We start from the raw sequence: 14,066 nt of genomic DNA on the forward strand, positions 1-14,066 counted from the left end.
GGGTATTCTGTCGGGGCGTCTTAAACCACACCTAGTCTTCGTCGCCCGTGAAGCCACCACGAGGCCGGTCAAAAAGCCTGCTAGTTGCTCTCCCTATCGCTTTTTGTATCGCTTTTTGAAGACCTCATTGGGCTCTGTAGCTTTCCGGGCCTGGTACATAGCTAGCCAGGACACTCTGCTTGGACGCTCACAGCCCTGCCTAAGAATTGTGTCTGTTATACGGGTCCTCTGTCTGTATCGTGCTTAGGCCAAGGCTCTTTTCTCTGCCTTATTAGGTCTTGTCCTAGACCAGTCCCTGTGATCCAAATGTCGCGTCAACAAGAGGGAATCGACCTAAAGAAGGTATTTGGAATTTGTTGAGCGCCGCTGGTCGCGTGCGTGAAAACGTGCGCTACATAGCAGCCGTGTGCCCCTTTGAGGCTCAAGAAGGATTTGCAAAACACATAGGCATTGCCAAAGTATTCAAGGTCCTGCGGCTAGCAGGGCGATCGGCAGAGCAAGCTAGGGGGCACCGAGAGATGCCAGAGTATGTGCTGGGGAGTGTATATCAGAAGTGTATGCAATCATCACGGCCTTGGGATGTAGGTTGAGGGTGTGACGGGTGGGTGTAGTTCGGCACGTCCCATTATGTACCATGCTGTCACCGTGGGAGGTCACCAAGTCGGCGAAACGTGAGGAACCCGTGGACGTCTTTAGTGGCACCCAGCCCTCCGCGCCCCTCAAAGGCCCAGAAGCTAGCTGTAAGCATCGGACATCTCTGGCGTACACCCTTTCGAACTACTATTGATACTCTTGGCCTCTGGGCCCTCTGATCGATCTAGGGCTCTTTAGCCAATCTGGCCGAATAGAGAGCTGAGGGGAGACCAAAGGCTAGACCTAGGATGTAAACCTGCCAGAGGGCATGGATCAATCACAGGTTGGAGGGTAGCTGTATGGAGCTAAGGAGAAGAAGATGACCGGACGGTCCACTTTTATTTCTGTGGGAAGAACCGGACAGCCACAGAATCCTGGCGCGGTCTGTAGAGAGTGCCAGAGACAGATGTGTCTCCAGCTGCCGGGAGTCCTGGACGCCGGCATCAATGGGTCCAGACGGTTGCCTCAGACGCCCGGACGGAAAAGAGACGTGGGAACCTTTTCGGGCGGTCCCTTACGAATTTGCCCGGTGGGTCGAAGTGGCATGTAAACCGGAGGCCCTAGTTTTGGGACAGACGGTGACTGCTGATGCGGCACTCGTGCTGTGGGACCCGGTGTTGACTTCGGGGAGTGGTCGGCGGGCAGCCCAGGAATCAGTGACGAGTCGGGAGTTGATCCAGGTAGATTTGCCCTGCCGGAAATCTATACGCCATGCCTCGTGTGCAGTCGGGACTCAATTGTGTGTTTGACGGCCTGGCTTCGTGGCGCGCCAGTACGGCCCGGCGGTGCCCGGATTCCGGGAGGGGCTCCGGATTGTCCCGACGGGATTTCTTGGCTTCCGGCGGGGCAGGAAGCGTCAGGGCGCACGGAAGCATCTCAGGGCCCTTAGAGCCGCATCAGGTCATATCCAGATCGATTAGAATCGGGACTCGGAGACGGAGGACGGGGCCGGGAGAGGTTCCGGACTGCGGGAGGTGCCCCGACTGACTGGAGCGGGGTTTTTGACCGGAGGTGGGTCGGCGCGCTCCGGCGCATATTGGAGCACATCAGAGCCCCGAGAGCCGTACCGGGACAGGTCGCAGCAGGTCGGGGTCGATACCGGGAGCCGGAGCCTGGAGCGAGACCGGGAGCGGACTGCGGGAGGGGGCCCAGATCGTTTGGTGCGGGTTTGTTAGAATGTGGTGGGGCAGGGAGCATCAGGACGTATCGGGGTACATCAGATGCCTGAGAGATACGTCGGGGCACGTTGTGGTGAATCTGTGTCGCTGCGTGTCGATCGGGGTTGAGACCGGGACTAAAGCCTGGAGCGGGAGCGGCAGCGCGAGTGGCAGTGGGACAGGGCGCGTGGGGTTGAGACCGGACTTGGGTGGGCACCGGTGCGGCGAGCGAAGATTGACAATCCACAGCGGAGGAATCCCACAGTGCAAAGCCAAAATTGCGGGTGGGTGGCAGGGGTTCCAGATCCGCATTTGCGCTGACCAATGAGACAACACGCTTCCGACGACGACTTTTGCTCGTGGGGAGGACACTGCGCCAGAGACTGTGGAAGAGTCTGGCTGTTGGACACGCTTCCGTTTGCCTCGGGAAGATGGAGACCCAGAGGTAGCAGCAGGCTGAGACCAGACCCAGAGACACCGGCAGACCCAGAAGAACCAGAGTCAACGTCTCGAGACTGTTCATCTCGCCTCCCATGAGGTCGTAGAGACTTTGCATGCGATGGCCAGGCTGGCGGACCAAACTTGGCGCAAGCAAGCAGATGCAGCCGGCGATTCCGGTCCATGCAATTGACAGACTGCGTGCAATGCTCCTCCTTGCAGGCAGCACACCGGGGGACCGTCGAAGTGCAGGCGCCGTGGCCGTGGCCCCGACCGCCACACCATCCACACGTGGGGTCTTCATCCTTGTCTGGGCAGCGCTTCATCATGTGGCCGGCCTTTTTACAGTGGAAGCAGTTCATCCCCACCGATCGGATATCGATAGGCCTGTGAACGTTCGCATCAGCGGTGCCACGTTACGGAGAGGGAGAGGAAGAGAACAAACCGTAAGTGAGCGTACGAGTAATCGATCAGAAGCCCTTCGCCTTGAGTTCCACCTTCGTTTTCATACAGTTCAAGCAGCCTATCGGCCTCTGCCATGTCTGTGAACTTGGCAATAAACCTTTGGCGTTTTTCCCTGAACATCACCGAGAACTTGTCGGAATCCAGCCCCAACTCGGCGAGCATCTTCTTAGCGTCACTGGCGTGGGTATGGCGGAAATCGCGACCACGAAAGAAGAGCTCCACGTAGTAGTGCTCATCGGCCCGCTGGAAGCAGCTGACTGGGGTCTCACTACCAAGCGCCTTGAACATATCCTCCTTGTTAGGCGTGAAACTTTTGGCGGCGTCTGGGGTTTTGAAGGTAAAGTTGACGTAATCGTCGTACACAAAGATCTCTCTGACTTGGTGGTAGACGTTGTCAAGCTGCTTCAAGGCTTTGATCCACTCGGTGTAGTAGCCGGTGAACTTTTTCCGGGATTCAGCTGGCTCAAAAGATGTCTTGACAACGCACTCTGGCCTGCGGCTCGAGAGCGGCTTCGTGGCAACATCCATGGCGGTGCTGCCATCGCCCTGCGGCATGGTACGATCCAAGAACACTTGGAAGAGACGTCTGAAGGCTGCGAACTCTTGGTGCAGCTGGCCGTAGCCAAACTCTTGCTCATTGGCAGGCCTTCGCTTGGGCTTCTTCTTGTTTGCTCGCCTGGTGGTGGGATTTGGAGCGTTGTTTGCCGGTTTGTTGGCAGAAGCCTCGGGTTGGTCGTCTGGGGTTGCATCTGCCATGGACACGTCGCTCCCTTGATATTCAGATTCGTCGTTGTCGGACTCCGCCGGTGGAGATGCCACACTCGTCTTCTTTCTCCTTTTTGGAGGCATCGTGGTGGAGGAGGTAGGTGTAGCAAGGGTAAAGACCAGGGTTGGTTGAAAAGACAGGTGCGTTGAGTGGAAGCAAGAGTTGAAGGCCACAGAGAGACACAGAGAGGAGGAAGGAAGAAAAAGGAGGAAGAACGGAGGAAGGATGGGAAGGAAGGAAGAACGGAGGATACGGAAGCAAGAGGGGAAGGCCGCAGCCGCAGCTTTCTTTCTTGTCGAACCCTCTGGAGACTTTGTCGCTTGGCCAACAGCAAATGAAGTCCAAGTTGACCCTTGTTGCCGCCCACTCAACCTCCTCCACCTCTTTGCGGTGAGGTTTTATCGACAGGCGGGGCAAGATTCGCAGCTCTCTCCACCGCAACCCACCGCAGTCTTTGCAGAGGACCGCACACACGCCGCACTGCCTACCAATTTCCAGCATCACCAGCATTATCACCAGCATTATCACCTCCGGGCTTTGGGTGTGCAACGTCCCGCTGAGCATCATATTCTGTCGATTGATTCGGCCTCATCCTCTCGCCCTCTCAATTTACGCACGCCCTGAAATCTGGCCAAGTCGCGTCGTGCCAATCGTCCCCAGCCGCTGAAATCAGCGGGTGGGGACGACTCCAGAGCTGCTCGCCAAAGCTTGTCGCCGCCCACCACATCGCAGCGTGGCAGTCAACCCTCACGCACACGTCAATCCATCTCCGAGAACATGTCTGAAGTACCGTCAGACGACCAGCCGGAACGCCACGGCTCTGCCGCCCCTGCCGGCGCAGAGTCCGCGCAGTATGACTTGGAACCCCCCGAGCATTATGAACTACCCAACTTGAGCCACGTCATGGAACAGGTATACACATACACATCCCATTTCTCTATTTCCGCACGTTTGTCTAACCCGATACCCTCCGTAGGACCCCAGGACAGGGACTACTCGGCCTATGCTGGACATCTTCTCTTACAATGTCAACAAGATGGAATCCAAGGTCAGGGACCTGGGCAAATATGCCAAGGGATTCGAATGCAAGACGCGACCAACCATGCTCATGATTCAAGATCCTCCGTACAACGTTGCAAAAATTCATCTGCCAAAATACCACCTCGTAAGCAAAAGTGACTGGATACGACCCAAGTCTGACAAGGACAAAGACCAACAAAAGACTTCTCCGGCGGCCAAGAACAAACCCAGGAACTCCAGGGCGGCCAAGAACAAATCCAAGAACTCGCAGGACGAGGAAGACGACGAACCAAAGCCTGTTTCCAGAAGGGTTGCCATTTATGTTTCCACGGCAATACATCCGAAGTCGTGGGAGGTCACTTGGGACGAGGGAGTGAACAAGGGATACGTCGCTTACATGCTCCTCCGCTTGCTCGACGGCTCCGAAGTGTATTTCACAAATTTTTACAACCGCAAGCCGGGAGAGAGCATTGACCTTGAGCACCTTTTCAACACCCCAGCCCCCGGACTCGGTTTCGACGTCCTGGGTAGCAATTCTGCCATCTTTTGCGATTCAAACGCCCACTCCATTTGGGATCCTGGCAGCGAGCCTGAAAAATGTGGCAGATACATGTCGCAGGCGTTTCTCGAACGCAGCATGGATATCCGACCAACATACAACAAGAGAAAGGTCACCTACAGGCGCAAAGCGGCAAAACGAAAAGAAGATGTTGCAACCAACATTGACCTGACCGTATTGGGAAACGTGATTCGGCATCAATTGGTCAATTGTAGTGTTGAGAGGCCGCGCGAAATCAAAAACAGTTACACAGACCATGCGGTCATCCACACCAGGTTGAACCTGCAAGTCGACCGACGCCCTCGGAAGATGTACCGGTTTGATAAGGTCAACAAGGAGGATTTCCAGGATAGCGTCAACAAGAAATTGCAGCTTGCTCTCGGTGACCCCGAAGCAATCCCTGAGCTTGTCGACTGCAACGCTGCAGAGGCATTTGCACAGAATCTCTGTGAAGCTTTGATGGAGACTGTCAAGGACATGGTGCCGACCATTGACCTCAACGCATCAGAGACCAGGAATCAGCATCCTCAGCTTGCCGAACTAATAGAGGCTTTTGACGCAGAGCTGCATGCAAATCGGGCCTTACACGATACGCGTCGAGACAATTTGGCATATGACGAGCGTTACGAGAAGTGGGTGGCTGCGATCAAGGAAACCAACAGGTTTTCGACGATTGCCAATACGGTTGCGTCCCGCAATCGTGCCGCTAATCTGTCTGAAGGCCTGGTGAGTCTTCACAAGATAATGGCTCAGGCTCGCAGGACGGCTCTCACACAGATGCCTCCCCACTTGCAGTATCTCAAGACCGCCGACGGTACCTTCTGTCAGAGCCAAGCAGAGAATGCTCATGTTTTACGTAGCAAACTATTTGACGAAACCAGCGATTCTCTGCCCCCGGCGGGAGAGGCAACAGCCTTGGGTCGGCACATCGAATCTCGCATGGAGGCCTTAGATGCCGAAAGATCAGCAAGACCCAAGGCAAAGCCAAAATCTCGGCCCTGTACATCCAAGAAACGCAAGGGAAAGCAAGAGTCTCGGCATCGTCAATCCTCAACGCCACCACCCCGCTCGACACCTCAACCGTCTCGGCCCTCTCCCGAACCTCTTCATCACCCTTCTCCCTCGGGTGCCGCCAGTCGCCCCGCCGAGAACGATTTTGATCATCCCGATACCAGTACAATCGTTTGCGCATTTGATACATACTCTTCTGTTCCTACCCCGGGTTCGCTACTCACGCATGAGGAACCTCCGTTTCCTGGATCCCCGCTTTCCAACATCGACATGTCAACCCAGGACGACTGTTCGATGCCCGATGCAGACAGTACCACATGTGGCGAATCTCAACATCCGGAGCCCTCTCCCAGCAAGGGTCAGAAGGGTACAACATCCAGAGCCCAAGGGGGCAAGAAACCCGCCAAGAAAAAACATCAAAGGCGCGTCAGCATGAATGGCGGCAATCGCTTTGTTCCTCCTGCCAGGGAATCAAGGGTTTTAAGGTCCAACTCAAAGCCTGGTGGCTTGAGGGGAAACGTCAAGCCTTCGCAGCAAAAGCCTCCTGACCACCCAAGTTCAGACAATCTAGCTTCCGACGTCCCCAGCAACCATATGGCTAGCGCATTAGCTGATTCGGTGTCATCCCAATCAATCGACTCTCCCTTCGCTCCCAGCTCTCCCTCCGCCTCCGACTCTCCCTCCGCCTCCGCTTCCGACCCTCCGCTATCTGCCGGTTCCCCTCCCGTATCCCAAAAGGCCCGGAGCAGACCTAAGAAGAAAAGGATCTCTCACGAGGAGCGAGAACGGCTGGCTAAGCTGAAATCGGAGCCCCCTCCTAAGCTCAACCGTCAAAAAGTTCGGAAGATCGTGAAGAGACTGCCTGCCAGCAAAGCCCCTGGCCCAGACGAGATTCCAAATCCAGCTCTGAAGATAGCGATAGACGTCCTGTTGCCCTATTTGTTGCATCTCTTCAATGCCTGCATCAAGTTCCACTACCACCCGGTCTGCTTCAAGGAGTCAATCACTATCGTCATCCCAAAAGAGGGGAAAAGCGACTATACAGATCCGAAGAACTACAGGCCCATTGCGCTGCTTCCCTGTATTGGGAAGGTTCTAGAGCGACTCGTCGCTGATTACATCAAAGAACTTGCTATCAAGTACGACCTGATCCCGTTCAGCCAATACGGCTTCGCTGGAAAGAGCGCTCCCAAGGCAGTTGAGCATCTTGTCAGCGGGATCGTGGACGGATTCTGCGCGAGAACCACTAAGAAGAAGTGGCGGACTAGCATGTTGGCTCTTGACGTGTCTGGCGCTTACGATCACGTTAAACACCTTGAGCTAATCGACATTCTCATCGACGTGGGCGTGCCCAAATGGCTTGTGCACTACATCAAGTCTTTCGTCTCTGACCGTTCCACCTCGGTTGTGCTTCCAGGCTTCACCTCACCCAAGTTCTGGGTCCGCATTGGCATTCCTCAGGGGAGCCCACTGTCTCCGATTCTCTTTGTCCTGTTCACGGCACCGATGCTGCGGATACTTGACAACGAGGCAAAGCTGGGTCGTTCCAAGTACATCCTCACCAGTGCCTCTTACGTCGATGATACTTGCATCATGATCACGTCTACGTGTTCCACGTTCAATTGCAAGAAGCTGGCCGAGGTGCACAACAAGCTGATATCCTGGGCACAACCACGTGGGCTACTATTCGATCCCACCAAGTACAAAGTCATGCACTTTCGCCCACGGAGGGGAGGTAATGGATGTCTTCCTCTCTGCACAGAGCTGCCTGAAATCGAGCACTTGGACGAGAGAACGGCTCTTGTGCGGGAAGCCAAGGAACCAGCAACGAACAAGGATGGCAACCTCCGTGTCCTAGGCGTCTGGTTGGACCACCAATTGTCATGGAAGTATCACGTCCACCAGGTAAGTTATTTTCCAAGACACCGACATGAGCCCAGGAGGTCTGTGTAATATGTGCATTGCTGACCTCACTGTCAACAGATAAAGGAAAAGGTCAACCGGAAGATGGACTACATGAAGCGGAAAATCAGCAGCGTTTCGGGCCCGTCGTTGCTGAAGATGTGCCAACTTTACGCGACCAGCATCCGTCCAATCATTGCGTACGCCTGTCCAGTCTGGTTTGTCGTCCACAGCATAGAGGCAAAAGGTTACGGCCTGAACCAAACGTTGATCGACAAGCTCGATGCCATTCAGACCGGCTGCCTCCGGGTCTTTGCCGGCGTGTTTTCCAAGACATCAAGCCTTCCCCTCCATAAAGAAGTCAACATGGAGCCGATTGCCGTCTATCTCCAACGTATGGCAATGAGTCATCGTGCCTGCAACTCCATGGCCGAAGATGGCAAGCTTCTAATCGGAAAGACAACCAAATTCCCTTTCAAAAGCACCAGGAGCCCATGCTTCAAAAAGCAGCCGTACTTTAAGCTGTATCAAGCAGCCTCCCGGCTCGCAGAAAAAGCCAAGGATCAATACCTGAGCAAGAGCCTTCCCGACGTGTGGGATAATGCAGTCGATCGGCGCATCGCTATGGACGAGGACCTCGAAGCGCAATCGGATACTCTCTGCAGGTACATCTGGTGGTGGTTCAAAGAAAAACGAAAACGACGCTCAACCCGGCAGTCGTGGTACGGGACTCATTGCCACCCACTCGCAACCAGGGGGGACTGGGGCGCTTCCAACCTCAAGCGCCACCAACACTTGACCCGAGTTGAGAGCACTATCATCCTTCATTGCAGGACCGGTTTCATCGGCCTCAACTCCTACCTGTATAAGAGGACGGTATGTAGAACATTTTCATTCTTCTTTGCCCTTTCTCTCTTCTCCCTCTGTTTTCCCGCGTGTCGCGCGTCCAAACCTCGTTGTCGGAACCTCGATCATTGCCTGGCTAACCGTTTTCTTCTGCGTGGTAGCTCGCCGACTCACCCATGTGTCCCTGTGGCACCAACACCCACACCGTCGAACACCTTTTCTTCGAATGTCGCCTGCTGGCCAACGCCAGACGCAACTTGCCCGTCACGAAGTGGACAGTAAAGTTGATCGAAGGCCGGTTTGGTCGTTGGGCCTCCCGAAAACGCACCCTCGAACAGCTGATTGACGAGCACCCCCGCACCATGGCGCAATGGGCCATCAAAACCTTCGGGCTCGGTCAGTTTGAGTGGACAAGCCGATACATGGAGACTGGTCCATCCATCTCCAACCCGTATCTGTAACGCGCAATCGCTTACATTCCTTCTTTTTCCCTTCTTTCTTTCATGTACGCTTTTGCAAATCACCGCGTCACCGGGACCTGTTTCGAGGTCGCCAGAACCTCTTTCGAGGTACTGCAAATTTGGGATCTCTATCGAGATCACTTCTGTCTCCAGATCGGAGACCAATCATTTTGTGAAGAATCCTTTTGTGAATTTTTGTATGGTCAGTTGGATCTTGTGCTGTGAGGCATATTTGGTTCGTTGCGAATAGCTACAGCTAACGCTCAGTTCTCTCCAGACCAGGGATACATGAGAGGTCCCCCTTACTCCAGCCACCCCCTACATGTCTAGTAAGTGAGTGCCGTATCCTTCCGCCATCAAGCCAAAAGACTGATCTCTGTCACATACAGACCACCCTCATCAACTACTGCTCCATCGAGCTACAGTGCTGCCTTGAGTTCCGCCAACAGGCTCTCTTGGTGAGTAAAGACTTTGCAAATATGCTCGCTGCGACAAAATGTTAACATGTCCAAGCTTTGGATGGTTCAACCGGTTTACTTCGCGATACTGGTCGTCGGTCATCTCGTTGTTTTCGAATGCTTTGGCGATGTCTTCGAACTCGTTGAATATTTTGAGAAGAGATGGATCATTACGGCCGTATCGGCGGAGGATGACGTATGCCAGTAGGCGACAGAAGAGTAAGAATATATATCTAAGGTATATTATCTTTAAGCTTACACAATCTAGACAATGCTTCTTCAAATTTGTTGCGGTTCTGAGGGAAAGGGCGTTTGCTTCGAAACTTGCAGACATCATCCTCTTTTTCTCTGATGAGCTGGATGAGGCTGTCACCGCTCTTGAGGGTAAGTTAAGCTACCCTTATTACTGTATACCTATTAATTTCTGGATGATAGTAGCGGTCACAGAGGTAGTGAATGTAGTATTGCTTCGGCATTTTGGTGTAATGGGTTGTGGCAGCGTGAAGAGGGAGATGCCTGCCCCCTGGTGAGTTTGATAGTCTGTTTTCCCCCTCCCTCTGCTAAGCTAATCATAGTAATCGAGGCGATTCGCGCTCTCTTCATATACCCCCATAGGTGGCCGTAGAGGTTTCTCTGTGAGTGACTTTCCCCAATCTTTGTTTGCTTCGCCATCTGACTCACACAGAGCCCAGGCCATCCTGGCCCTCGAATATTTCCCCGTGAGAGTCATACGGCAGTCAACAAGGTGCGCCTCCAGGCGGCAAACTGCGAAGAAAAAAGTTAGAAGGGAAGAAAGATTCATATACGTTGCCGCGTACATTTCTCTTGGTTTGGAGCGCCGTAAAGTCTATGGTTTTGAACGCCGTAGAACTCCCGGAATGGTTCACCCGTTACAGTGGCCACTTTTTTTTTAATCCTGTTTCACACAGTGCGAGACACTGTTGGACACGACTGTCTGAGTCAGGCTCTTGGAACGGCGTGGGCGATGGCACAGCCACGAAAGGGTGTGAGAAGGTCCTTCGGCAAACAGCCATTGCGCGAACCTTGAGGTCGTTCTTTGGTGGCTGGTCTCTGGGGCTACAAAACACTGCACGCACCCAATTTTCCACAGCGACAAGCTGGCTCTGACCGCAAACCACTCTCTCAACTGCTGTTATCCAGTCGACCAAAATGGCACCCCCGTCTCCCTTCCTCGCTCTCCCGCGAGAAATCAGAGATGCGATATACGAGCACTACGTCGCAATCCCGAGCGGATACGTCTGCGATCCTGGTCGATTCGCCGCAAGCGTGCTTGAGCGTAACGCCGCAAGCGCGCGAAAGATCAATATCGCCGGTCTGTTGAAGGGCACCAACGACCAGCCCATCGACCTGAACCTCTCCTACACCTGCCGCCTCATCGCAACCGAAATGCATGGAGTGGCACTGCGTATCAATCCTATTACTTTCACGACCGTCTACTCTGACCACCTTCGCATGCTCGCTTTGCGTTTTGACATGTTGCTAGGGGAGCTGGAATGGCACCAAAAGCATCTGTTCTATTCTGCCTGCCATACTATTGCCGAGAAAGAATCCTACAAAGAACTGAAGTTAACATATCCGCAGTTCGCTTTCCTGCTGAATGCGATCGGAGATGAAGGCGATGAATTTCGTGACGGCGATCTATATCAACTTGAGTCGTTTGGCGAAGCACCTTCGGCCCTGTCGAAATTACTCAAGCAAGGACTTCGACATGTCGTATGCTTAGACACCGGTCGCGACGCTCTTCGCGGCGTCTACGCCCGCGTCGAATCATACAGACGCGATATGAAGATCCATGACATTGACGGTATGGCTAAAGACGCGTCAGAGTTCTGGGACATTCAACAAGACAGCAGACTCCAGGCCATGGCTGCTTACTGGCCCCATGGGGAGAAGACTGGTTATATTGAGGACGTGATTACAAAGAGAGATCGAGTCAAGCACCGCTTCTCAGCAGCTGCAGCTGCGATTCTTTTCATGGAGTCTTGCGATCGAACGTTACGAATGCAGCTGCGTAAGATTGTTGTGCGCGAAGATCGCAAGGCGGTTGGTCATCCTGCGCGTCACGCACAGGGCCTCATTCCGTTCTGCCAGGAAAATCCTCTGCTTACTTATCGTGGAGCGCCGGGTTGACCTGTGGAGGAATGCTATCCAATCTGAATCTCACTACCGGCCAAACCGCCATCACCCGATGTGGGTTATCGAATCCGACGTCGTCAGCGACAACATACTGGTTTGGATCCTGGAAGCTTTGGCGCTTGCGCCTGCAGGCATGCCAGGCAAGTCCTTCTCCCTCGTTCTGGACGCTGAGCCAGCACCCCATCTGATGACCCAAATGTTCCAGGCAATTGTCCAGCGCGACGCTGCCTGGCAACAAGCCTGGGACGAATCAGTAGAAAGGGGCATAATCAAGGAACCATCTTGGTTGGACGGTGATCCGTGGGATGAATGTTATCCGAGCTACACCTTCAAGCATCTTCCACGGGCACTGCAAGACATCGCCGACGAGAAGTCGGTTGTGCAATGCAACTTCGACATTGGTGAGCGGTGGGACTTTGAGAGAATGGTTCGTGAGCACGAAGGCTGGAGTCACGCCAGCTGGGCTAAGGGTTGGGCAGATGAACGTGAGCGCAAGATCTGGGAAACCGAGTCTCCGTTGCCGTCGTGGAAAAGTATATTGGAGGAGAACCTGCTCCCGGTACCTGACGATCATGTTCACTTCAGCTATTCTGACAGAGGACTCGATCTCTGATGCCACTGAAACATTTCGCAGACGGCACTGAGATGACTGAGATCATGCCATATAAAGAACCAGAAATTGAACATTCAACATACTAGTCTAGATGTGTGGCTTCTGAGATTGAAGTTGGACTTTTGGAACTCACATCGGCTGCGTAATGCGGAATGCCGAACAAGATCTGAGATATCGTCAAGCGAACGGGGTTAGTACCCGTGCACACCAGACCCTTCGGCCGTGAATGTCTATGCATGATGACCTTGGGCGTCTCGACGCCGGTGGGATGATGGAATGATTTTCAGCCTGCCCCTTGCGGTGCAAGGATCTAGATGATCGTCCCGCGGGAGGAAGCCAGCCAGCTCCCACAGTCGACCAGTCTCCAGCAGAAGCCCACCCCCCTCGACGTGCCAGCTAGCAGCAATCGAGCCGCGATCCATTCTTCGCTGGTGCGTCTGCTGGGGCGCAACTTGGTGGAGTGCTTGTGCCGCATGCGTGGTGTTGTTGTGCGCGCTTGGGTTCGTCGACTCTGGTTGTCTTTGCATCGCGAGCGGATTCAGTGAGATGGGGCGGTGTATGCGTGTTTCTTCTTCTTACGGGACAAGTACGCAACGGGAACCAGTGTTCAAGTTCGCGAGATGGGAAGCCCGCCTGCGCGCGACACCCGTACACGTATGCACGCACGCGTCTTTTCGGTCTTGCGCTGGTATCGTGCCGGCCGAGACTCGTGCGGCCTAGCATTTTGCGCGCCTTTGGGCTTCTTTGCGGGTTGCATCGCCCTTTGCCTTCGTCTGCGGACGTGAGGTGGGTTTAAACTGGAGGAGGGGGTATCGGTGACTTGGCCGCTCCGAGATGTTGACGTTGGAACTCCTCTCTACGGGCCCACCCCCCTCAGCCCACCACATCGGGCGTTGTGCTTGGCCCCAAGACGCTTCACGAAGAGTTGGGCCGGAGTAAAGCTTCTCCTAGGGTTGGAAGGAGAGCTCGGACAACGCGCCTTCTCTGAGCCCGGCATAGACTGGCGTACCTTTGTTTTTTCTCGGGGCCGTCCGGCGCGGTTTGCGGGCCTCGGTGCCTCCCTCACCCCACTCGGCCGCGCAACCCCAAGGAAGCGTCCTGGATAGAGGTTATCGACCGTCTTTGTTAAGTGTACTTAACCCAGTGGTGTAATTAGCCAGGCGGTGCGAGTTCGAATTGCGTCTGGGGAGCGAGATTGCGTTTCAAATGTTCGTCTTTTCGGATAACGTCCCTGAGCGAAAGCCCGGACGAGGCGAAAAGCCTGCTGAGTATAAGTGGGAGGCTCGCTGTTTTACCCTTTTTTTTCTAATGCTTTTTTAAAAATTCTAAAATAACTAGTCTATTTAAGTAGGGGTGTTTAATCTAAGTTAAGTAATAGTTTAAAGTAGCCAACGTAGGGGTAGTCTCTAAGGAGCGCTTTACTTTATATAATAAGGATGATAGCTTAAATAGTACAAAAGGCTATTAGAGATTAATACTAACTACCTTAACTCTTTGCTTTACAATAGAACGGCGGAATTCTCTAATAATCTCAAGGCTTGCGACGGCGCGGTTCATGGTACGAAGCAAAATTAATTCAT

The 14,066-nt window shown here is 53.9% G+C and overlaps 2 protein-coding genes across 2 annotated transcripts; one reads left to right on the forward strand and one right to left on the reverse strand.

The window, feature by feature from the left end:
- Window positions 1-2,630: 2,630 nt before the first annotated feature.
- Window positions 2,631-3,542, reverse strand: COL26b_005871 (uncharacterized protein; the record flags this gene model as incomplete). The annotated part of the gene is made up of 1 exon (XM_053178706.1): window positions 2,631-3,542. The coding sequence occupies one exon, from the start codon at window positions 3,540-3,542 to the stop codon at window positions 2,631-2,633; it is 912 nt and encodes a 303-aa protein (XP_053037349.1).
- Window positions 3,543-10,886: 7,344 nt separating this feature from the next.
- Window positions 10,887-12,486, forward strand: COL26b_005872 (uncharacterized protein; the record flags this gene model as incomplete). The annotated part of the gene is made up of 2 exons (XM_053178707.1): window positions 10,887-11,780; window positions 11,857-12,486. The coding sequence occupies 2 exons, from the start codon at window positions 10,887-10,889 to the stop codon at window positions 12,484-12,486; spliced, it is 1,524 nt and encodes a 507-aa protein (XP_053037350.1).
- Window positions 12,487-14,066: the final 1,580 nt, after the last annotated feature.

Source organism: Colletotrichum chrysophilum, assembly GCF_026319265.1.
Source record: "Colletotrichum chrysophilum strain AFK26 chromosome Unknown scaffold_41, whole genome shotgun sequence".
Taxonomy (NCBI): Eukaryota; Fungi; Ascomycota; class Sordariomycetes; order Glomerellales; family Glomerellaceae; genus Colletotrichum; species Colletotrichum chrysophilum.